A 23,524-nucleotide genomic window follows, 5' to 3' on the forward strand; every position below is an offset into this window, starting at 1 on the left:
CCGGGAGTATGTAACATTTCCTCCTCCTGCCTTCTCCGGGAGTCGGAGACTGGGAGGTTATTTCCCACTCTCCAGACTCTCTTTCCTACTTGGGGTTCATTTGGGGCGACAGGCATGCCTATTGGGGGGGGTGGGCCGTGGCCTTCCGCTGGTATGCAGGGTGGGGGGATGGGATGTGTTCTATGTCTTCTTCGTCTCTATGGCCCTCTCTCTCTTTTTTTCTCTCTTTCTCTTTGGTCTCTTTTTCTTTTATGTTTCTTCGTTTCTTCGGGGTCGGGGTTCAGTGTTAGTAAGGAGTTTATTGTGTTCTATCATTCTGTGGTATAGTGTATGCTCTTAGTTCCTGGATGGTGGCCACCTGTCTCCTTACCAATGCCTTCCTATATAACGCCTCCTTCTGGGTGCTCCGTGAACGGTGATGTCTCTCCTGATCAGTGATTAGCTTCGACTCTTTTCGAAGTACACTACGTTGTACTCGACAAAACCATAAAATTAAACCTTTTCTTATCCTGACATTATTGTTCTATGTTCTCCAATGTCATAGCGGCCGGCCCCGAGGGGTTGTAGGCAGACGCTGTGTATTGTGCATCTACCGAAATAAAGGTTTTTAAAAAAAAAAAAAAAAAAAAAAATACACGCTGTACGAATACAAAAGTTTAAAAAATCACTGTTACAAAAAATAATACAAGCTCCCCAGTTCCATACGCGAAACTAATCTCAGTGAAATTCATTTACAAACAATCTGAATAAATTAATTCAGTGCACATGGTCCACTGTTTCCAGCACATATTCAACCATATTGACAAAAACAACATTTTCCATGTCTTCCAGGCAGGGGCTAACAAAGCCATAAACAGGATACTGTAATAGTGTTGACCTTGTCAGGTGGCTTAGTAACATTCTTCTATCTTCAGTATGCCACATTTGCTTTAAACAATGGAGAAACCCATATGAGTCCATATTACATATGGGGCCCAGTGTCCTTATTTGCTCCACGGAGCACCTTTAGAGGTGCAGGGACAGTGTGCCCTATTACAATGATTGTGCTGTGCTGCCATTTGGTGGCAGTGCATTCAGTGAAACACGGAGTGGTTGCTTCAAAGCCGATCCATGTTCGTCTGAGCAGATGGCAACCCACCTGCACTTTAAAGAGTGTTTAGAGATCCTCCTGGAGATGGGTGCAGTGAGTGAGAGGGGGGTGCCTGGGCGGCCATTGGGACCGTTTTCCCCCTCCAGAGGTCTGCCCTCAGGGGAAAGCACTAACAGTATGCCACCTCTTTGCTTGCCTTTATGCACGCAACAGTAATACTGCAAAGCGATTCCCTCATTTGCATGGCCACGCTCCCATGCAAATGATGGAATGCACACTCAGGATAGCCCTGGTGCTACATGTACAACAGTGCCATTACAAGTGCAATTTTCAACGTTACTTTTTAAGCATTAGCCCCTTTCCAGATTACCGAAAGAGCACTTGCGCCTGGTTACCAGAGACCCAGTGCATATCAGTCAAAAAACATCAGTACCAGTGGCAAAAGGTGAGGGTGACCATGACAAAAAGAGGCACTTTCCTACACCCCTAAGTTAGCTTTATTACCCATAAAGGCATGATGCATGGGATTTAAAAGTAGGACATGTAAAAGTTTAATGTTAAACATGCCATTTCAGTGAAAATGCCCTAAAAGAACATATTACTTACCTTGGGCAATGTTCTTTCTGGTAGAGACTATCTAACCGTGGATTACTCACCTTTTGATTATTCCCCAGGTTCCAGACTGGATCCGGTTATTTTTTAGCATTCCCTCTTTGCCCCACTAGATGGTGCTGTGCAGCTCCGCACTGACCGCGTTCTGTTCCAGAAATGACCTGCTGGAACCATATAAAAGCCACTCCTCCGTGCTAACGTCTGTTGCTTTTGAAGCTGTACGCACCCCCAGACGCAGAGCTCAAACCGCAAATTCTGACCAGTGTGCAGATTCCTAGACTTGGGATCTTATTAATGGGGAGAGGCCAATTCACAGAACAGGAAGGATGGGAAAGTCAGTGAGTAATCTGCAGTTAGGTAGAGTGTCTACCACAAACAGTAATACGGAACGAAAGTAACCTGCTCTTTTGATAGAGACTTCTAACCACGGATTCTTCAACTTCTAAACAGAAACCAGAGCTGTGTCTATTAGAAGTGGGACTGTGATTTGGCTCACACCAATAAGTTCTGTAGGACCAAGCGAGGGAAATGCCCCTTTTGACTAACTTGGCTGTCCAGACCGGGGGTCTCTAACCTTTTCTAAAGTGAGAGCTACTTCCGATCAGTGAAAATCACTGTGAGCTACTGAAGGCTAAACAACTCGCACATTGCTGCCAGACATCCCCAAGTCCAGGTTAATTGACTTTAAGGCTAATGTCCATCGAGCCAGATACTATGGTTTGAAAAAAATACTTTGACTGGGGCAGTATGACAGGGCTGAAATGTGTGTCAGTGAGAGTGTGGTCCTTTGGGATGTATGAACTTGACTGCATAAGAATGGGATATATGTGTATGGGTGACTGAGAGCCCGTGTCCAATGTATTTGTGGGTCAGGGCATACCTTTCGGCATCGGTGGCACAGTTACATGTATAACACAAAAAAACAACCATGGTTTTTAAATGGGGGAAATTTAAAGTGCAGAAAAATGCTCTAAATGTTCTGCAAAAATGTTCCAAGTATGGAACATTTTTCTGCACTTAAAATTTCTCTCACTTAAAAAAACGACTGCATTTTTCCATAATACATATGGCATGGTGTCCACTGGCCACTGGGAGCAGGAAGCCTGCTGTTTGTAAATGCAACATTTTGAAATGGGAGAACATTAAAATGAACAGTTAACTTAATCATTAAGGTAACTATTTATTTTTATTTTTTCCCATTTAAAAGCGTTCAGAAACATAATTTTGTTATCACACTCTAATATTGAGTTGACAAGGACTTTTGTTTAAGAGTTGAATACCTCAGTGCTTCAGTTCTTCTTCTCTGTGCCCCAGCGCCACCCTGCATCATAAATCATACTGAGCACTGCTCATTATCAGGTCCCGCTTTCTGCAGCCTGATTGTAATAAAGTAAAGTAAACACAGCCTTCCCTTAACTTTAAAAGGAATATGTGACCATGCACTTATTTAAAAATGAACTCAAGGCTGTGAGTTACTCTGCAGGAGTCTGGGAGCTCACGATCCACTGGTTGGAGACACCCGGTCCAGACAATAGTGCTTTGTGAAGGTATGGAGGGACGCCCACGTAGCCAGCTGGCAGATGTTCAAGACAAATTCTGCATGCCAACACAGGCTTTGGCCCAGGTGGAATGAGCCCGCAGTTCTTCTGAAGGCTGCTTTTTGGCCAATGAGCAGCAGATCTTGATGTAGACTACGATCCAGTGGGAGATGTTATTTTTTTGTATGGCATTGCCTTTGTTCGCTCCAATGAACCCCATAAAGAGTTGATCATTTACCCAATGTACTTTGGTAAGATCGCTGTAAAAGCTTAGTGATCTTTTGAGGTCCAAGCAATATATTCTCTTTTCCTCTTTAAAGGGGAGAGGCGGAACATAGAACTTCAGCAGGGTGATGACTAGGCCAATGTGGAACAACATCACAACTTTAGGCAAGAAGGATGCTTGGGCCCGCAGAACCAGTTTTTCTGGGTAGAAGGTGGTATATAGCGAATTGACACAGAGATCCTGCAGCTCGCTTACTTGTTGTGCCGATTCTATGGCAAGTAGTAACAACTTCTCGTTAGTAAGAAGCCACAAAGGACAGTTGTGAAGTGGCTTAAAGTGAGTACATATCAAATATGTGACTACCAAGTTACCATCCCATGGTGGTATGACGAAAAAAGGAGGAGGAAGCAAGTGTTGGAGACCTTTCAAAAAACGGATCACAACCGCTGATTTAAACAATCCAAACTGGTCCAGCAACCACAAAAGGCCTTAAGATTTCCTTAGCTGTGCTCAAAGCAAAGCCTTCTCGGGCAAGACAAAACAAACAACAGCACATCGAATAACATGGCCTAGAGGAGGTAAATCTGGTGTGTGCTGCACCAAACCACAAATTTGTCCCAACAACAGGTATGTACAGTTTTTTTTTAGGGATGTCTGTTTGTCAAGATTACATCAACCACCTCATGAGGAATGTCGGAGGTGATCAGCTGCCGCTGCTCAATCTCCATGCTCGAAGGTGGAGACTGCAAAGATCTAAGTGCAGATGTTTGCCCCGTTGCTGTGACAGCATATTCTCCCATGGGGACATCCTGATCAGAGAAGGGATGCTAAAGCCCAGAAGCACTTGACACCATAATCTCTGTACCCAATCAGGAGCCACTAGGATGACTTAGGCTGAGCCAGTCCTCATCTTATTCAAAACACGAGGCAGAAGAGATCTCGATGGGGAGGCATACAAAAGTCTTGAGTTTCACTCAAAGCAGAAATGGTCTCCTAGAGAGAGACACCTTGGAAACTCCAAATCGCAGAACTGCTCACATTGATAGTGCTCTGCGACAGCGAGCAGATCAAGCCAAGGTTCTCCCCATACACTAAAGAGACCTTGCACCACCTCCAGTTGTAACTGTCACTAATGATACACTAGGGGTCGATAACTGAGATCGTCCACCCTGGCATTTAAATATCCGGCCAGATGGTTCAACAGCAGGAAAATCCCTTGATGGCCCAGCCATTTCCAGAGGCATAGTGCCTCTTGGCACAAGGTCTGAGGCCCCACACTACACTGCTTGTTGCAATGCCACATGGCGGTGGTGCAGTCCATGAGCACCTGAACCAGACTCCCCATGATGGACACAAGGAAGACTTTCAACGCCAGGGAATGGCCCTCAGCCCCAGGAGGTTGATATTGAGCTGGGCCACAGACAGACACCAGAGGCCACCTGTCCTAGATAGCTGCCCTTACCCAGAGATCCATCGATCACCGTTTTCAGTTCTGGGTGGGGTAGGGAGAGGATTCTTCCATTGACCTAATCATGGTCCTGTAACCACCACTGCATATCTTTCACAGTCACCTCCAAGATCTGGATGTGGTTTGAGGGGTCCCCTTAATGTTGGGTCCACTGAGACTTCAGATACTACTGCAGAGCATGTATATGTCACCTGGTGTGCTTGATTAGTAGGATACAGGACACCATCAGTTTGAGTAGCCTCAGAATTGACCTCAGTTAAATCCAGGAAAGATGCTGAAAGATTGGGATCATGGCCTGTATATGCTGGGCTCTCCTTTCCCTGGTAAAAAGCATGAAACCGAACTGTGTATATAATGGCTCTAAATAAAAGAGTGTCTGAGTCAGGTGGGACTTCAACACGTTGATATTGGGACTCAAACAAGACAGGAGGTTTGCTGCAGAATGGAGGTGGTTGACAACTGCCTGGGGCATAGCTGCCTTCGATAGCCAGTCGTCGAGGTAGAAGAAGACTGGAACCCCTGACCTCCGAAGGTGCACTGCTTCCACCACCATAACATTCCCAAACACCTGAAGTGCACTGGGGAAACCAAAGAGGAGCACAGCAAACTGAAAATACTCCTGTCCCACCACAAACCGCAGGTAGCGCCAATGGGCCTGCAGGAATCGTGTATTGAAATTGGTGTCCAACAGATCCAACGCCACTATTCAGTCTCCTGGGTCGAGGCCAAGACCTGGGCTAGTTCGAGCATCTTAATTTTTTTTCCTTAGGAAAGGCATTGTGAGGGCTCAGGTCTGAAATAGGATGAATATCTCATCCTTCTTTGGCACCACAAAGTATTGGGAAAAACAACCAGGACCTACTTCTGGCCCAGACATGCTCTAAATAGCCCCTTTAGCCAAAAGGGCTTGCACTTCTTGCCGTAAGATGAACAGATGGTCCTCCATTAATCGCTCTCGTGAGAGTGGAAGGTATGGCGGAGTGGCAATGAAGGGCAAGGTGTACTCCTTCCGGAGTATCTGCAGGATCCACCTGTCTGATGTGATAGTCTGAAAATCCGTGAAGAATCATCAGATCCTGCCTCCATCCAGGTGGCTGTGGTCCACTAAGTGCACGCTAAGGGGTTTGGCAGGTGGGGCTGCAGCGGGGGAAGAGAAGGGGTCAGTGGACTGAGTGGCTCCCTGGCCCGTGGGACAGTAGGTGACATGGCCGCAAAAGTGCTGGAAATCTTGTTAGTGATGAACTGGCTTATGGTATAGGGTACCTTACATGACCACTGCGTAAGAAGCAGTTCCTCAGTGGCAGGGACAGGGGGTGAGAGGAGTCCAGACTCAAGGAAAGTAACAAGGCCAATAACTTCTTGAAGGTCAATGTACCAATTTTGTTTGTGCTATGGTTGCCCTATTTTATCAGTCGCTTCATAATTGTTGTTCGAATCTGTACCAAATAAGAAATGTAACATGTATCTTTCCTTGTGGAGGTGGCAAGACAAGTGAGAGAGGTGGCGCATCGACGGAAGTTGACCGCGGCCTCAGTCATAGCAGCGCCGATTCGGAGTCAAGAGAGACAATAGGCACCTCGTCCTCTGGTGTCAATGGAGTCAACATCGGCATTGAGTCTCCGGGAACTAGCGTGGCGGGGGGCACCTGAGAAGAAATCGGTGCAGGAGCTGGAGGACGCCTAGTGGTGGACTTGGAGGATCAACTGGCACTGAGGGCAAACCCAAAAGCAGTATTCCAGATGGAGGGGTCCTCTTGGCTCCTTGGGGCCCCTATGCATGCCAGAGTAAGTCGGTAAGGATCCGAATAGTTGGAGCATGGCCTTGCTGAACTCTTTGATCTGCCTCGGTGTTGCAGATGGCCCTGGAAACTCAGGTTGATCACGGACAAGTTGCGGGATGGCCTCTGAAGTCAACCGACTTCGGGAGCGAGATCGAGAGGCATGGCGAAGCCTTTGTGCCTCCTCAGGAATGAGTGTCGAGAAAGGGCAGAGTCTCACTTGGATTTTTTAATGTTTTTTTTTTCAACTCAAAGACTTGGCGTTCCGCGATAACCTCAGGAACGACTTCTGGACAGGGAACAGGACCAAGACTGACCCTTGACCAGTCTAAAGCTTCCTGATAGTTTTGACTCGCGGTCTTGTTTGGGCTTCGGGTTCATCGGCATGCAGTCACTGCCCGACCCCAGGTACATCGGAACCTTATGAGGGTTGGTCATAGACATCTGCTTGCAACCATCCTTACAGAGTTAAAGTCCTGTTGTCTTGGGAGATGACATTTGAGTGGGGTGTAGGGACTCCGATCTCTGCATTGCGTTTACATAATTCAATGATATTATATTATGTATGTTTCAAACTGAAAGAAGGATCTTCACCTGTGACTTATGATTTGTTTTTCTCATGTTGTTCATGAACAGAAAACAATAAGGACAAGTTACTTCCATTTGGTAACAAGCTTTCTGGTGGATACTATATCTATCCCCAAAATCCATCAGCAGATTGATAAGACCAGTGTGCGAATCGCTTATTTGGACCTTCTTAGATTAAAAAAGAGCCCAAATGACAGAAAGGGGCGGAGGGTGGGTCAGTGAGGAATCTGCAGTTACATTAAGATAAATTGCTACCGAAGATAATGAACGTTTTCTTTCATGGTAACTTTTAAGCACAGATTCTTCACCTTGTAAATAGATACAACAGCAGTACCTAAACCAAAAAATCACCAGAACCGTTCAGGCAAAATGCAGCTACTGCATATAAAGGAAATACGTTCTGTGAATGTGTGTATCGATGTCTATGTAGCCATCTGAGAAATGGTCGCATTTTGCTCTACCTTGCTGTTCTTTGCTCTCGCAAATCCTACGAAAAGTTGATTGTATACCCAAAGCTCTTTTGTGAAATCAAAATAAAATCTTAGTGTCCTCTTAAGATCCATAAGATTGAGTCTCTCTTCCTTCTAAGAGGGATAAGGTGGAGCAAAGAAAGCCAGAAGGGTGATTGCCTGCCTGACATGAAATGGACAAAGCACTTTCAGTAGAGAGGAAGCACGGGTCCTCAACAGCAACTTATCTCGAAAAAATGCTGTATAAAGTAGGTTTACAAAAAGAGCCTTCAGATCACTCATACATATAGCCAATGTTATAGTGGTGAGAAAGACTGTCTTCAACGTGAGAAGTACAAGTCCCAATGAGGAACCCCAAAGGGTTTTGGTGGAACCGACAACCCAAAAAATGGCTGACAGAGCTGATAAGTAGCCCTTTATAGTGCCCAAAGCAAGTTCTTGCTGGGCTACAGACCGAACAAACAGGAAAACTTCAGACAGGTTCACCTGCAAAGGGTCAATTTGCGGGGTGCCGCACCAATCCACAAACCTCTCCTGACAAATGGAGTACACGGATTTTGTGGAAGGACTCTTTGCTACCAAGATGACATAGATGACAACAGGAGGAAGGTTGAAGGGCTCTAAGCCTGGAGATGAAATTGTGCAGGACTGGTGCAGTATGTAGCCTTGCTGCTGAGATAGCTCATCCTTTTGAAGCGCTACGCAAATAAATGATGGATGGAATGCTGAATAAATCATGCATTCACCTCAGATCAAGAGATCTGAGTTAAATCCATTGTTCTTTTGCTCACCGTGCCACCTCAGTTTAGACCCAGTCATATGCAAATCAGTCTTGACCCTGATCCTAATTTGAACAGTCCAGCCCTAAAGAACAAGTTACTTACCTTCGGTAACGATATATCTGTAAGAAACATTAGTAGTGATAGATTCCTTACCTTAGAATTACCCCCAGGCGTCAGACTGGATCCAGAAAGTTTTGTTAGCAGTACCCCTGCGAGTCGGAAGGTGGCGTCGTGCGGCTCCGCGTCCGTCATTGGCGTCGTGGTGGCCAAGATGACGTCGCGGCAGCTACTTAGACGCCGCCCTCACGAGCTGATGTCAGTTCTGTACACGACTTTCCGCTCCAGAAACGCAGAGCCATGCAAGACACTGACCACTGGTGCACAGAACTAGGCCCCTGATAGGATGTCCTTAACCCTAGAAATCAGTTTGCAGAACACGGAGGATGGGTGGGGTGGTAAGGAATCTATAAATAACCTTTGTTTCTTACAGATATATCGTTACCGAAGGGAAGTAACTTGTTCATCTTAAAGAAACAGTTTGTTTTAGATTCCTTACCTTAGAATAGATACCGCAGCAATACCAATGCCGGAGGTGGGTCTGCGAACCAAGATCACACAAAAAAGTCCTGGAGAACAGAACGGCCAAAGAAGCCGTCTCTCCGGACTTGGCAGTCCAGGCAGTAGTGTTTCTTACACATGTGCAGAAATGCCCACGTAGCTACCTGACAGATGTCATGTAGAGGGACTCATCGTCCCAAAGCAGTAGTGGCTGCCGTCACCTTGGAGGCTCCTTTTTTGCTAGAGAATAGCAGACTTTAATACACAAAATGACCCAACCTTTCTTGGCGCCCACGTAACCAACTAAGAGTTGGTCATCCATCCAGAACTGTTTTGTGCAATCCAGATAGAAGGAAAGCGCATGTTTTGGCTCCAGACGATGGAGCCTGTTTTACTCTTTAGAAAGATGCGGAGATGGAAAGAAGGTGGGCAAAGTGATGGTTTGCACGATGTGAAAGGAGGTGACCACCTTGGGAAGAAAGGATGGACGAGTTCTTAGGGCAACCTTGTCTGGATATACAGCCAGAAATGGAGGCTTGGATGAAAGAGCCTGGAGCTCACTCACTCTTCAGGCAGATGTGATGGCTACCAGGATAGCAGTATTAAGAGTTAAGAGTCATAAAGGACAGTTGTAAAGCGGTTCAAAGGGAGTGCACATCAAATAGGTCAAGACCAAATTCAAGTCCCACTGAGGCATTACGAAGGGAATAGGAGGAAAGAGATGAATAATGTATTTTAAGAAACGATTTACAACAGGGGACTTGAAGACAGAAGGCTGATCAGGAAGCCTGAGTAAGGCAGAAATGGCTGAGAGATAGCCCTTGATAGTGCCCAGAACAGAGCCCTGCTGGGCCAAAGAAAGAAGGAACAAGAGAACCTCTGAAAGAGGGGCAGAAAGGAGATCTACAGCCTTTGCTGCGCACAATGCCACCAATTTGTTCCTTCGGCAGGCGTATGCCGTCTTAGTGGAGGGACGCCTGGCTGCTAATATTACATCACAGACTTCGGGAGGCAATTCAAACGACGTCAACTGCCAACGCTCAATCTCCACGCAAGGAGGTTGAGGCTGGACAGGTTCGGGTGGAGGACCGTCCCCTGCTGCTGCGACAGAAGATCCTTCCACAGAGGCAGTCTAATCGGAGGATCGATGGCCATGTTGAGTAGCTCGGGATACCAGACTCTTCGTGCCCAATACGGAGCCACCAGAATGACTTGTGCCCAGTCGTGCTTGATCTTCTTCAGCACTCTGGGCAGAAGTGGTATTGGCAGAAAGGCGTACAACAGACCGCATCTCCACTCGCCACGAAAAGCATCGCCTAGCGAGTGCCGCCTTGGAAATTCCAATGCGCAGAACTGCTGACATTGTGCGTTCTCTTCGTTGGCGAATAGATCTAACCAAGGCTCTCCCCACTGTTGAAAGAGGCCTTGCACCACCTCGAGTGAAGACGCCATTCGTGATCTATCATGCACCTGCATCTGAGTTCGTCCACCCTGGCGTTCAAGGAACCTACCAGGTGTTGAACCACCAGGCATATGCCCTGATGTTCCAGCCATGTCCAGAGGCGGAGGGCCTCTTGACATAGGGTCCACGACCCCACTTCACCCTGTTTGTTGCAGTACCACATGACGGTGGTGTTGTCCGTGAACACCTGCACTACTCTTCCCCGGACTGAGGGAAGGAATGCTTTCAGTGCAAGCCGGATCGCCCGCAGCTCCAGCAGGTTAATATGGAGCCCGGACTCCGCCGGAGACAAGAGGCCTCTAATCTCCGCCTCTCCCATGTGGCCACCCCATCCCAGTACTGATGCATCTGTCACCACTGTGAACTTAGGTTGAGGAAGGTAGAGGGATCTGCCTTCGAACCTATGCTGGTTCGTGAGCCACCACTGCAATTGGAGTGCAGTGCCCTCCGAGATCGGGACGCAATCGGACAGATACCCCGGAGGTTGCACCCACTGGAACTTCAGGTCCCATGGCAGAGCCCGCATATGCCACCTGGCATGATCCACCAGCAGGATGCAGGAGGTCAACATGCCCAGCAGCCGGAGAGTCATCCTGACCAAAACCCGGGAGAAGGGCTGGAAGATCGGAATCACAGCCCGAATATCCCAGACTCGCTGCTCGGGAGGATAGACCCGAAACCGCGTCGTGTCCAGAACCACTCCGATGTAGAGGAGCTTCTGAGAGGGGATCAGGTGTGACTTCGGCATGTTGATGGAGAACCCCAGCGAATGCAGGAGGTCGGTCTGGGGTGAGCCCGCCTTCAACAACCAGTCATCGAGATAGGGGAAGACTGGGACACCTGATCTACGCAGATGAGCTGCGACCACCGCCATCACCTTCGTGAACACCCAAGGGGCACTGGTAAGGCCGAAGGGGAGCACGGTAAACTGAAAATCTTCGTGGCCAACCATGAACCGCAAGTAGCGCTGGTGGGCTGGCAGTACGGGGATGTGAAAATAGGTGTCCTGCAAGTCTAACTCTACCATCCAGTCTCCAGGGTCGAGGTTAGACAAGACCCGAGCCAACGTCAATATTTTGAACTTCTCCTTCCGGAGGAAGCCATTGACGCTCCTGAGGTCCAATATAGGACGCAGGTCCTTGTCCTTCTTGGGTACCAGAAAGTAGGGGGAATAGCAACCACGACCTACTTTATGAGGCAGGAACGCGCTCAATGGCTCCTTTAGCAAAGAGAGCCGAAACTTCCTGTTGGAATAAGCCCAAGTGATTCTCTGACATGCGTTGGTACTGAGGTGGCATGGCTGGAGGGGTAGCCTTGAAGGGAAGGGAGTAGCCCCTTCGGACTATCTGCAATACCCACCTGTCCGACGTGATGGTGCGCCAGTGGGGGAGGTGATGGCGGATCCTGCCACCCACTGGCGATCGAAGGGCCTGAAAGTTGGAACTAGGAGGGTTTGGAGGCGGAAGCAGAGGGGGTGTTGGTGGACTGGCCCGCTAGCTGGCCCCCAGAACCCACGCCCTCGGGCGCGCGAAGGTTGTGCAGCTTGCGCCAGCCTGTGGCTCTGGGCGGAACATAGTGGGGCACCCCTTCTGTAGCCACAAAAGGGACGAAAAGCAGACTGCACAGGGCGAGTGGAGAGGCCCAAGGACTTGGCCGTAGCCCGTGTGTCCTTGAAACGCTCTAGAGCGTGGTCTACTTTGTCGCCAAAAAGGCGACGGACATCAAAGGGCATGTCTAGAAGAGCGCTCTGGACATCCCCAGAAAAGCCAGTCGATCTCATCCAGGCATAGCAACGAAGGGCTACCGACGTGGAAATCATCCTACCAAGGGATTTCCAGCCCACAGAGGATGGTAAACTTTGCTGCATCTCTCCCTGCGGCAATGGCCTGGGAGAGTACGGCCCGGGCCTCCTCCGGACACTGAGGCAGCACTTGCGCAACGTGTCCCACATAAAGTGGGAATAACGGCCCAATAGACATGCAGTGTTTACCGACCGCAGTCCCAAGCTGGCGGAAGAGAAAACCTTCTTCCCAAGATGATCCAGCTTCTTTGATTCCCTATCTGGTGATGCGTTAGGGGATGCGCTCTTGGAAGTAGAAGCTTGGACCACCAAGCTTTCCGGGGTGGGGTGTTGTGAGAGGAAAGTGGGGTCGCTCGGGCGGTGGCGTCGGGCAACCATCCTATCCACGTGAGCCCCCGTGTTGAACCTTGACCAAGTGCCCAAAAGGATGTCGGTCAGGGCTTAATTGAATGGCAGCAGGGGCTCCGAAGAACTCGCTGTCAGCTGAAGCACCTCTGTCAGAAGGTTAGTCCTGACTGCCACCGTAGGACGCTCGAGGTTGAGAGCCTCGGCTGGCCTAAGCAACACCACTGCGTAAGACACTCCCTCCTCCGTAGCCACGGTAGGAGGAGACAACATGCCAAGGTCTGGGGAGGTATCCAGACCACTGGCATCCCCCAGGTCCTCTCTCCAGTCCGGTTCGTACTCCAACTGGTCTGACAAAGGGTCCCCAGACACCTCCCAGTCTTCCTTACCCTCTGGCTGCCAGGTTGGCTGAAAATGGCCAACGTGGAACACACGGGCATCGGCTGGTGGAGTCGGCGCCGGTGGAGGTGTCACAAGGTCAACCGGCGCTGATCCGGATTCAGGCCTGGATCCATGGGGGCCCTGCGGCACTGGGGCAGGCACCACCGGCAGGGAAGGCCTAGGGCCCCCAACCGAGTCTGTGGGCTGCCCAAAGATGGCACGCATGGCTCCGTAAACTGACGAAGCTGGGCAGGGGTCGCTCTGGGTCCTGGAAAGGGAGGGAAACTTGGAGTCAGCCCTTCTGGCTCCGCATGCGGAGCCGCGGGAGTGGCACCGCCCGCACCCTTCGTCGCGTCAGCTGAACGACGGGGAGAAGTCGAAGAGCGACAATGCTTCTTCAACTTCTTCTTGTGCTTCGACTTACCTGACCCCGAGTGCGAAGACTTGGATGACGAGTGGAGATGGCTCTGCGACCGGTCTCTCGACCTCCCTCGCGACCATGACCTCAAACAGCGCGGAGCTCACTGCCAGCTCTCAAGAAGCTTTCAGGACCTCTCCCTCAAAGATTTCGGAGCCATGGTCCGGCAGACGGAACACGACTTGGGGTTGTGGTTGTGCTCCAGGCAAAAGAGGCACACGCGGTGCAGATCCGTCACTGACATCATTCTGGAACAGGAACCGCAGGCCTTGAAGCCGGCCTCCCTACGTGCACCAAGAGTCGGAAGGCCTTGAAAAGACGTCGAAAATAGTCGTTCAAAAAGTTCAGTCAAAAAGTGACTGGAGGTATAGCTCTCTCCGGATCTGCGCTGGCTGGCGCAGAAAAAGAAAGAACTAACGTCAGTGCGTGAGGGCGACGTCTAAGTAGCTACCGCGACGTCAGCCCGGCGACCACGACGCCAACGACGGACGCGGAGCCAACAGACACCACCTTCCGAAGAGCAGAGGTACTGCTGACGAAAAACTTTCCGGATCCAGTCCGACGACTGGGGGTAATTCTAAGGTAAGGAATCTATAACTAACTGTTTGTTTCAGATATGGGACGTTTGTTGATATGATCTTAAGTTGTAACTGACTAGTCAATAAAATTACATAACTATATTAACACCATTCTCTTTAGAGAGTGTAGATTGCATATGGTCAGTTAAACAAGCAAAACAAGAAAACACAAATGCAATTGAATTAAACCAGAAAAACAAAGAATACTCACCTGTTCTGGACTAAGAAGTCAACTATGTGAAGAGAAGTTCTATCAACTGATCTGACCGCAAGATGCAGTGCAGTTTCACCTTGTTCCTAAGAAAAAAAATATTAAACCGTTATTTTGGGATTTTTCAAATTAAAATTGTATATAGTTAAGTATTAAAGTCTGTCATCAAAAACTGTTACTTCTAAGTTTCCTACAGTCAGAGTGCATTAGAACAATAACAGTAAAAAAGTAGTTTAGGCACTTAATGTATGACATCTAACAAAAGTGTGCTTTTTGAGCTTCTGTTGTAGGTCATGCTCAATCTGAATACGTATGGCTTTTTTAAATTTAGCAAGCAGATCTCCATTTATGGAGTAATAAATATTTGTATGCAAATCTAAGTTCCACAACTTTAAGTGCACACCTACGATTAAATTTGGAGTGGACTTTATTTTTTAATTATTTTGTAAATTTAAAATATATAAAGTTTTGTATGAGTTTTCATAAATGTGTCTTTGCATGAGTTTTTTTTAATACTTTGAACAGTGTTAGAAGTCCAGGAGTACCTCATGTTCACAAGTTATTCCCACAAATGCCAGTGATGATTTTTGAACTTTGCTTTAAGACACTATCACATTAAGATCCATAGACACAAAAAATGAATTATACTTCAAAATGGTTAAATTAAAAAAAAATATGCGCTAAGAGAATTCTTTAATACCAAAAAATTATTCACTAACGTATTACACAAATCCAGAAATCAAATGCAGTTTAATCCATTTTTTTTTAAAGAAAATCTGAATACACATTTTCAAATTCGGACACATTGACAAAGACACCAAAATACTATTTTTCTTCTTTTCATCATCCACTGAGATGATCTGTACTCTTCCCTACTATTTGGAAAGAATATCCTGGAATTCAAATTACATATATTACTTTAACAAAATGGTAACAAAAGACTACACATTTAAAAATATATATATATTAAGCATGTCAAATTTTATACTTTGCCAGTGCTGTCCAAAGTCATCAAGTTTACAATTTTATGACAAGTTAATTAACAGAGTGTCTAACTAGACAGGTGTAATTCCTAAGCTACAGAATAGACTTAAAGGAAAAGTTTTAGAGGATTCTGACACCTATTTTGGACATAAACGTGTAAAATTAGCATACCGCAAAGTAGCACACAGTTCATCTATGCTCCAAAATGCGAACTCAAAAGTAGTTTTTCCCTATACGGCAAGGTGCAAGTTCGTGCTCACCATCTTCGTTAATTCTATATTAAACGTTATTACTGATTCACAGTCTACCCTCGCCTAGGCAGGGTTCTGGCACATAGCAATGGATAAGCCCACCTGCAGCTTGGGAACATTTTTTCTTCTATGCTAAATTTACCAGCTAAACGAACAGTAGCCAATGATGCTGTGACCTGGATCATACGTTTGACTGCAAAATAGGAACCTAAGAAAAACATACTTAACTCTCTCCATCCTTCTGGAGGTGGGTTCCTAGCCAATGTACAGCAAATGTTAATTCAGAGGACTATCCATTTAGAGATGATCAGTTTCTGCACCACGTTCCCCTTCTGCACCCCAAAGAAGCCCACAAAGATTTGATCGTCCACGCAACGTTCGTTGGTACGATCTATGAAAAAATGGAATGCGCCCTTTGGGTCCAAATGATGGAGTCTCTCTTCCTCTTTTGAGGGATGAAGCAGAGCAAAAAAAAGTCAGAAGTGTGATGGCTTGTCCAACATGAACCGGTGTCACCACCTTTGGTAGAAAGGCAATTCAAGACCTAAACACCAGTTTTCCCAGAAAAAAGGTTGTATAGGGAGGCTGGACCAAAAGGACTGTGTTTAGGGTGATTAGGCGCAATGGACAACTGTACGCTACCTCAAAAGAGATACACACAAGAAACGTGAGAACCAGTGAAGTCCCAGTTTTGCCTAGAACTGGTCCAACTGACTGGTATCCCACAAAGCCACAAATGTTTCCCAGAATTCCTTAAACACAGATTTTGTTGAAGGATGACTGGCTGCTAAAATGACATCAACCATCTCAGGTGGAAGATCAAAGGGGATCAATGGTTACCTCTCAGTCTTCATGCAAGGAGGAACAGGTTGCACAGACTCAAGTGCAGGATCCTGACCTACAGCTGCAGAACGCTGGGAGAAGACTGGTCTCACAACAGCATTGTCCCAGCACTCGGAACAACAGCCTCATACAGTGCCTTAAACGCAGTGATGAAAGAAATCCCATTAATCAGGGACATAGGGGACGTGCAAACACAATTAAGTACAGTGACCCAGTGATCAGTGGGCCACACCCAGCATGCACACAAAATGAATTGAGCAAGACAAAGAAAACAACAAGGAACAAAGATAAAAACATTGCAAAAGCAAGGAGTGCTAGAAACAGCAGAAATAATTGTTTTAATAAAGGACAACCCAAGCCCACATCCAGGGAATGCACTACTTCTTTGCTGATGTAGGAGGATTAAAAAAGAAAGAGCAAAGCACAACATACTCATTGATGTGGAAAACAAGTAGCACTTTCACCATGAATTTGAGGTTAGTTTGCACTGTGACTTTGTCCTTGGCAGACTGCAGATGGGAAAGTGCAGGTATAGTTCCTTGATTTGTCACCTGTAGTTCTCACTCTCTTATGGCCGATGTAAAGTTGAAAATGAGTGCTGTTTAACAGGAAGGAATATGCTACTTACCAGTATGCATCTGTTCTTGGCATGTAGAGCTGCAGATCTACACACTTTTGCATAGATCGCCATCTGGTGTTGGGCCCGGATGTTTGCAGTTTGTTTTTCCTCTTGGAAAGTCTTTGGAAGTCACGGGGTCGGTGACTCCTCCTTTGGATTGTATTGCGCATGGGCTTCGGCTCCATCCTCAGATTGTTTTCCACCAGCAGGGAAAGATGGAGCGTAGTAACAACAGTGAAGAAACCCATGTGTGTTGTATCTAATGAAGATAGACTGGAACAGATACAGGTAGCCGGGGAGGCGGGTGGGCTTGTGTAGATCTGCAGCTCTACATGCCAAGAACAGATGCATACTGGTAAATAGCATATTCCGTTCGAGGCATATGAGCTGCAGATTACACACTTTTGCATAGACTATATAGCAGTTCCCAACCTTAGCGGCGACCACCGGTATCTGTTGCAGTGGTTTGAAATAGTGTTTTTAGTACAGCCTGGCCCACACTAGCTTGTTGCTTGGTTTGCACATCTACACAATAGTGTTTAGTGAAAGTGTGCGGTGTTGACCATGTAGCTGCTTTGCAGATATCATCTAGTGGGATGTTCCCTAGAAAAGCCATGGAAGCCCCTATCTTCCGTGTAGAATGGGCTTTAGGGGGAACGGAAAGCGTTCGTTTTGCTTTGTGGTAGCAAATCTGGATGCATTTTACAATCCACCTAGGTATCCCTGATTTTGAGATGGGGTTGCCCTTGTGTGGTGGAGAGAAAGAGACAAACAGTTGTTTGGTCTTTCTGAAAGGTTGTGTTCTTTGGATATAGTAAAGTAAGGCTAGTTTGACATCTAGCGTGTGCAGAGCCCTTTCTGCAACGGTCTGAGGTTGCGAGAAAAATACTGGTAACTCTACAGATTGGTTTAGGTGAAAAGGGGAAATGACTTTAGGTAGGAATTTTGGGTTGGTAAGGAGAACAACCTTGTTCTGGTGCATTTGAAGAAAAGGTTCTGTATGGTAAGTGCTTGTATCTCACTGACCATTCTAAGGGAAGTGATGGCTACAAGGGAAGCTGTTTTCCATGAGAGGAATTGCAGTTCGCATTTATGCAAAGATTCGAAGGGAGGCCCCATCAGCCTTGTGAGCACGATATTTAAGTTCCACACAGGTGAGGGTGGTACTCTGGGTGGAATTATTCTTTTGAGGCCTTCCATGAAGGCTTTAATGGCAGGTACTCTGAAAATTGATAGGTGCTGCCTGTTTTGTAAGTAAGCAGCAATTGCTGCGAGGTGTAGCCGAATGGAGGTATAGGCTAGATTACACCTTTGTAGGTGGAGTAAGTAGCATATGATGTGTTGTATAGACACGTCTAGAGGATTGATTGTGTTGTTATGGCAATAAACAACAAATCTTTTCCACTTGGCAGCGTAGCAGGCTCTAGTGGTAGGGCGTCTAGCTTCTCTGATGACGTCCATACAGTCAGGGGGAAGGTTTAGGTACCCGAATTCTAGGATTTCAGGAGCCAGATCGCAAGGTTGACCTGAGCTGGGTCCGGGTGCCTGATCTCTCCATGGTTCTGGGTTAGGAGGCATGGTGAGAGGTGTAGCTTTTGGTGCGGTACTACCGAGAGTTCCAGCAGCGTGGTGTACCACGGTTGTCTGGCCCACGTTGGAGCTACTAGGATCAGTGTGAGGGAATGCTGTTGTAGCTTTCGCACCACTAATGGAATGAGTGGGAGAGGCGGAAAAGCGTACGCAAATTTGCCTGACCAGTTCATCCATATCGCATTTCCTTTGGACAATGGGTGTGGGTATCTGGCGGCGAAGCTTGGGCATTTTGTGTTTTCGTGGGTGGCGAAGAGGTCTATCTGTGGATGCCCCCACATTTGAAAGAACGGATGAAGAACCTGTGGGTGAAGTTCCCACTCGTGGATCTGTTGTGTCTGTCTGCTGAGCAGATCTGCCACGGTGTTTTGGACTCCTGGGACATGTTGAGCTAGGAGAAAGATTTTGTGGGGAATTGCCCATCTCCATATGCTCTGTGCTAATTGAGAGAGCTGTGGAGAGTGTGTGCCGCCTTGTTATTGAATATAATACATGGCCGTCATGTTGTCTGTGCGAATGAGGACTGCCTTGCCTGAAAGACGGGTTGAAAGGACTTCATGGCTAGAAAGATTGCTAGTAACTCCAGATGGTTGATATGGAGTAACTTTTGTTGCGGCGTCCATGTGCCCTGCACTGTAAGGTGTAATAGATGAGTTTCCCAGCCGGAGAGCGATGCGTCCGCTGTTAGTATTATTTGGGGAACCGGGTCCAGGAACGGTCAACCTTTGGAAAGGTTTGTGGTGTTCCACCACTGCAGAGAGCGATGGGTGCGACCGTCTATCAACACCAGATCTGTCCGTTGCCCCTGGGCCTGGTTCCATTGGCGCGCTAAGCACTCTTGGAGTGGACGCATCTGGAGTCTTGCGTGAGGCACTATGAAAATGCAAGAGGCCATCATCCCTATCAGTTGCATAAACACTCGTGCTGGAAGGGAGTGTTGAAGTACGAATTTTTGTCGCAAAGTCTGAATGCTTGCAATCCTGGCCGGATTGGGGTAGGCTATTGCTTTTGAGGTGTCTATGGTGGCACCGAGGTATTGTTTTATGTTGGATGGTGTTAGCTGGGACTTTTGGTGGTTCGCGGTGAAGCCTAGTTGGTGAAGTAGTTGGATTGTGGTGTCGGTGTGGTGTACACATTGGTTGTATGAAGTGGCTTTTATCAGCCAATCGTCCAAGTATGGGAAGACGTGAATGTGCTGTCTTCTGAGGTGTGCCGCCACCACCGCTAGGCACTTGGTGAATACCCGTGGTGCTGTTGTGACTCCAAATGGGAGCACTTTGAATTTGTAGTGTTGTCCGTCCACTACAAATCTGAGGTACTTTCTTTGAGCATGGTGTACTGGAATGTGGAAGTATGCGTCTTTCAAGTCCAGTGTGGTGAGAACGTCGTTCTGGGAGAGGAGCGGAAGTACCTGCTGAAGCGTTACCATGTGAAAATGGTCTGAGTGTATGTATGTTTAGGGGCCGGAGATCTAGAATAGGTCGTAGAGTCTCGTCCCTTTTTGGTATTAGAAAATATAGGGAGTAAATCCCCAAATGTTGTTGATTGACAGGAACGTGTTCTATTGCCTGTTTTTGTAGAAGGGAGATCACCTCCTGCTTTAGCAATGTGGAATGTTCTTGTGACATTGGGTATTGCCTGGGTGGAATGTTTGGGGGGGGGGGTAGATGTTAATTCCAGGCAGTATCCTGACCAAATTATTTGGGTCACCTACTTGTCTGAGGTGATGGTCTCCCAGACATGAAGGAAATTTGTGAGTCTGCCCCCGACTGGAGTGGAATGGTCTGGGGGGAGCGGGGGGAAGTCATTGGGTAGTAGGTGTGGCAGAACGGGCATTGTTTGTTTTGCCTCTGCCCTTGTTGTTGTTACCCCTGTAGCCGCCTCTTTGGTAACCTTATGTAAAGGTGGTCTGAGTAGGGGACTTGCACGATGTGGACGCTGTGTCTGAGGAGTAGCCTCTGGATGCCCTCGGAAAGGATGAGCGGCGAAAGGAGCGTCTGGGCGGGTGAGACTGTAAGGCCCCCATGGATTTTGCTGTATCCGTGTCCTTTTTCATCTTTTCTAAGGCCTCATCCACCTTTGGCCCGAATAGATGTTCCTGGTCAAAGGGATGGTTAAGGATAGAGGCTTGTACTTCTGGTTTAAACCCAGATACCCTTAACCAAGCATGACGACGGAGAAGGACGCTGGTGTTAATGGCCCTGGAGGCTGTGTCTGCTGCGTCTAGGGCACAACGTATAGAGGTGTTTGTGATTGTTTTACCCTCTTGAATCAACTCGTTGGCTTTACTTTTATATTTTTCAGGGAGATGTTGCATTATGCTCTCTAATTCGTCATAATGAGCCCTGTCATATCTGGCCAGTAGTGCCCGAGTGTTTGCTATACGCCATATGTTGGCGGCCTGGGATGCTATGTGTTTCCCTGAAGCATCTAGCAGTTTTGATTCCTTGTCAGGTGGTGGTGCATCGCCTGACGCTTGTGAGTTTGCCCTTTTACGTGCCGTAGAGACCACTAAGGAATCTAGTGGCGCTGGTCCTCTAATGTAAGAGGGATCTGAGGGAGCAGATTTGTACTTCTTTTCGATACGTGGGTTAAGGACCCTGGCTCTAACTGGGTCTTTAAAAACTTCTGCCGCATGCTTTATCACCCCTTTGAGTATGGGCAGTATGGAGGTGGACCTCTGTGTAGTATCGAATGTGTCTAGGAGGAAATCTTCCTCCACAGGGTCATTATGCATGTCCACCCCATGATAATGTGCTGCTCTTTGCAGAAGATGGTTAAACCCTAGTGAATCTTCAGGTGGAGATGGTCTGGAAGGGTAAATATTGTCTTGTGGGACGTTGGGGAGATCTGGTATATGGTAATCGTCCCATGGATCTGGAGATCCTGTAGGGGTGGGGTCTTGTGGCACATCCCCTCTATCATAATATGGGTCCCCATGATCATCATCGTCTGGAGACAGAGTAGGAGAATGATGAGGTGGGGGTGTAGGGGGTGGAGGTGGGGAAGGAGGAGGAGGTGGAGGAGGAGGGGAAGGTATTCTGAATGGAGAGGTAGCAGAGTCCTTCCTCTTTGGAGGTGGAGGCGGAGCAGGCTTCTACAAATGTCTCTTCTTAGTAGAGAGCGTCAAATGTCCAGTTTTTGGATCCTTGGTAAGTGTTTTTTTGCAAGGGATCCGGTGTAAATAACTCTGGTGAGGTAATTTGGTCCGTCGGCGCCGAAGCCGATGATTTTTTAGGTTTTTCCGTGCCGGTTTGATGTTTAGAACCCGGCTTGGGACCCTCCGGTCTCTTGGTCGGTGCCGAGATGTGTTTCGGCTTGGAAGTGTCGGTGCCGGTGGCCTTGTGTGGTTTGGTCAGCACCAAAGATGGTATCGGTGCCGAAGGGCTGGGTTTCGACCCCGAGGGTTTCGGTGCGGAGCTCGGTGTCGAGGCGGAGGCCGTCTTCTTTTTCGGTACCGAAGTGTGTTTCTCGGCACCGCTGGCAGGCTGGCTCGAGCCCGAGTCGCAGGAAGGCTTACTTGGCTTCTTCACCGGGCCCGAAGGTGGGGTGTGTGAAGCAGTGTCTCTGGTCTTGCCTAGGCCCGGAGGCGAAGGCTTGACCGAAGCCTTTTTGGGTGTCGGCGTGGGTGTGGGAGGGGGTAGATTGGTACTCACGACCCTCTGCGCCGGGGTGATGTCCTCCACATCTGACTCGTTGGCATCGGAAGCGCTGACGTGGTCCTCTTCGGTACGATGATGTTCCGGATCGTCGATGTCGTCTCCGAAGATGTCGACTGGAATGGACGTCGAGGAGTGTGCCATGTTCCTTCTGGCTCTTCGGTCCCGAATAGATCTTTTTGGATCGGAAAGACTTACAGGCCGGACAGTCTCGAGCCTCGTGTTCCGGGGAGAGGCAAAGGTTGCATACCTCATGAAGATCAGTGTGGGGAAATTTGGACCCACATTGAGGGCACTTTTTAAATGGAGTTCTTTCCATGAGCCGGGACTGGAGCCTGGGTAGGCCCGAAGGCCGCCGTCGACGACTGGAACCGAAGGTTTGTGTCGATGAGAAGGCGCGTTGATTGAAGAGATCGTGATCGAAACAATACAGCGATTGGGGTGAGGATTGCGCGTCGATCGTTGAAGCTGTTCGGAACCGGAGCGCGAAGATCACATCCGAGCCCGATGGCGGAAAAAAACAATCTGAGGATCGAGCCGAAGCCCATGCGCAATACGATCCAAAGGAGGAGTCACCGACCTCGTGACTACCAAAGACTTTCCAAGAGGAAAAACAAACTGCAAACATCCGGGCCCAACACCAGATGGCGATCTATGTAAAAGTGTGTAATCTACAGCTCATATGCCTCGAACACAATTTTAGTATTGATCTATGTATAGGTTCAAAAGTTGATAATATTAGCTAAGCATTGTGTTCAACTCTAATAGCATGTCAAACAAGCTTGGCCCCATTATTTGAAGATCTGCTGGACTTGATCCTATAAAAGTTCCTGTTTGTTGCAATTCGATAAGAAGCGACTGAAGGCATCTGCTTGTTCATTCTGTGTCCCTGGCAGTCTTCCACACATACCTCCACTCCAGTGGTGATAGCCCAGTCCCACAACAATCAGGCCATCTCCAATAGAATTTGAGATCTTATGGCCCTGTTTGACTAAGTATTACCTGAAAGTGGCATTGTCAGCTTTTATCAGAGCTTCCTAGATGGACAGTGAGGGTGGGAATACTTGTAAGGACAGATGAATGGATTGGAGAGCCAATACATTGATATGGAGATATTTCTCTTCCTTCGACCACAGACCTCTTGTAGAGAGGTACCTCATGTACTCACCTCAGGTCTCTGAGAGATCGGTCTTCGTGAACAGGTTGGTGTGTTTGGGGTGAAATGGAAGCCCTACTGAGAGGTTTGTTTGGAATCTTCAGAATAGCAGAGCAT

General features: G+C 47.8%; 1 protein-coding gene across 5 annotated transcripts in view; it reads right to left on the reverse strand.

The window, feature by feature from the left end:
- The window catches only part of ASAP2 (ArfGAP with SH3 domain, ankyrin repeat and PH domain 2), a 1,162,669-nt gene that overhangs the window by 398,356 nt on the left and 740,789 nt on the right, over positions 1 to 23,524 (reverse strand). For all 5 annotated transcript variants that reach the window (XM_085610735.1, XM_085610732.1, XM_085610734.1 and 2 more), the window contains one exon: positions 14,306 to 14,391. In XM_085610735.1, coding sequence (XP_085466861.1) covers positions 14,306 to 14,391 — 86 coding nt within the window. The remainder of the gene's footprint in view (positions 1 to 14,305; positions 14,392 to 23,524) is intronic.

Source organism: Triturus cristatus, chromosome 6 (assembly GCF_964204655.1).
Source record: "Triturus cristatus chromosome 6, aTriCri1.1, whole genome shotgun sequence".
NCBI lineage: Eukaryota > Metazoa > Chordata > Amphibia > Caudata > Salamandridae > Triturus > Triturus cristatus.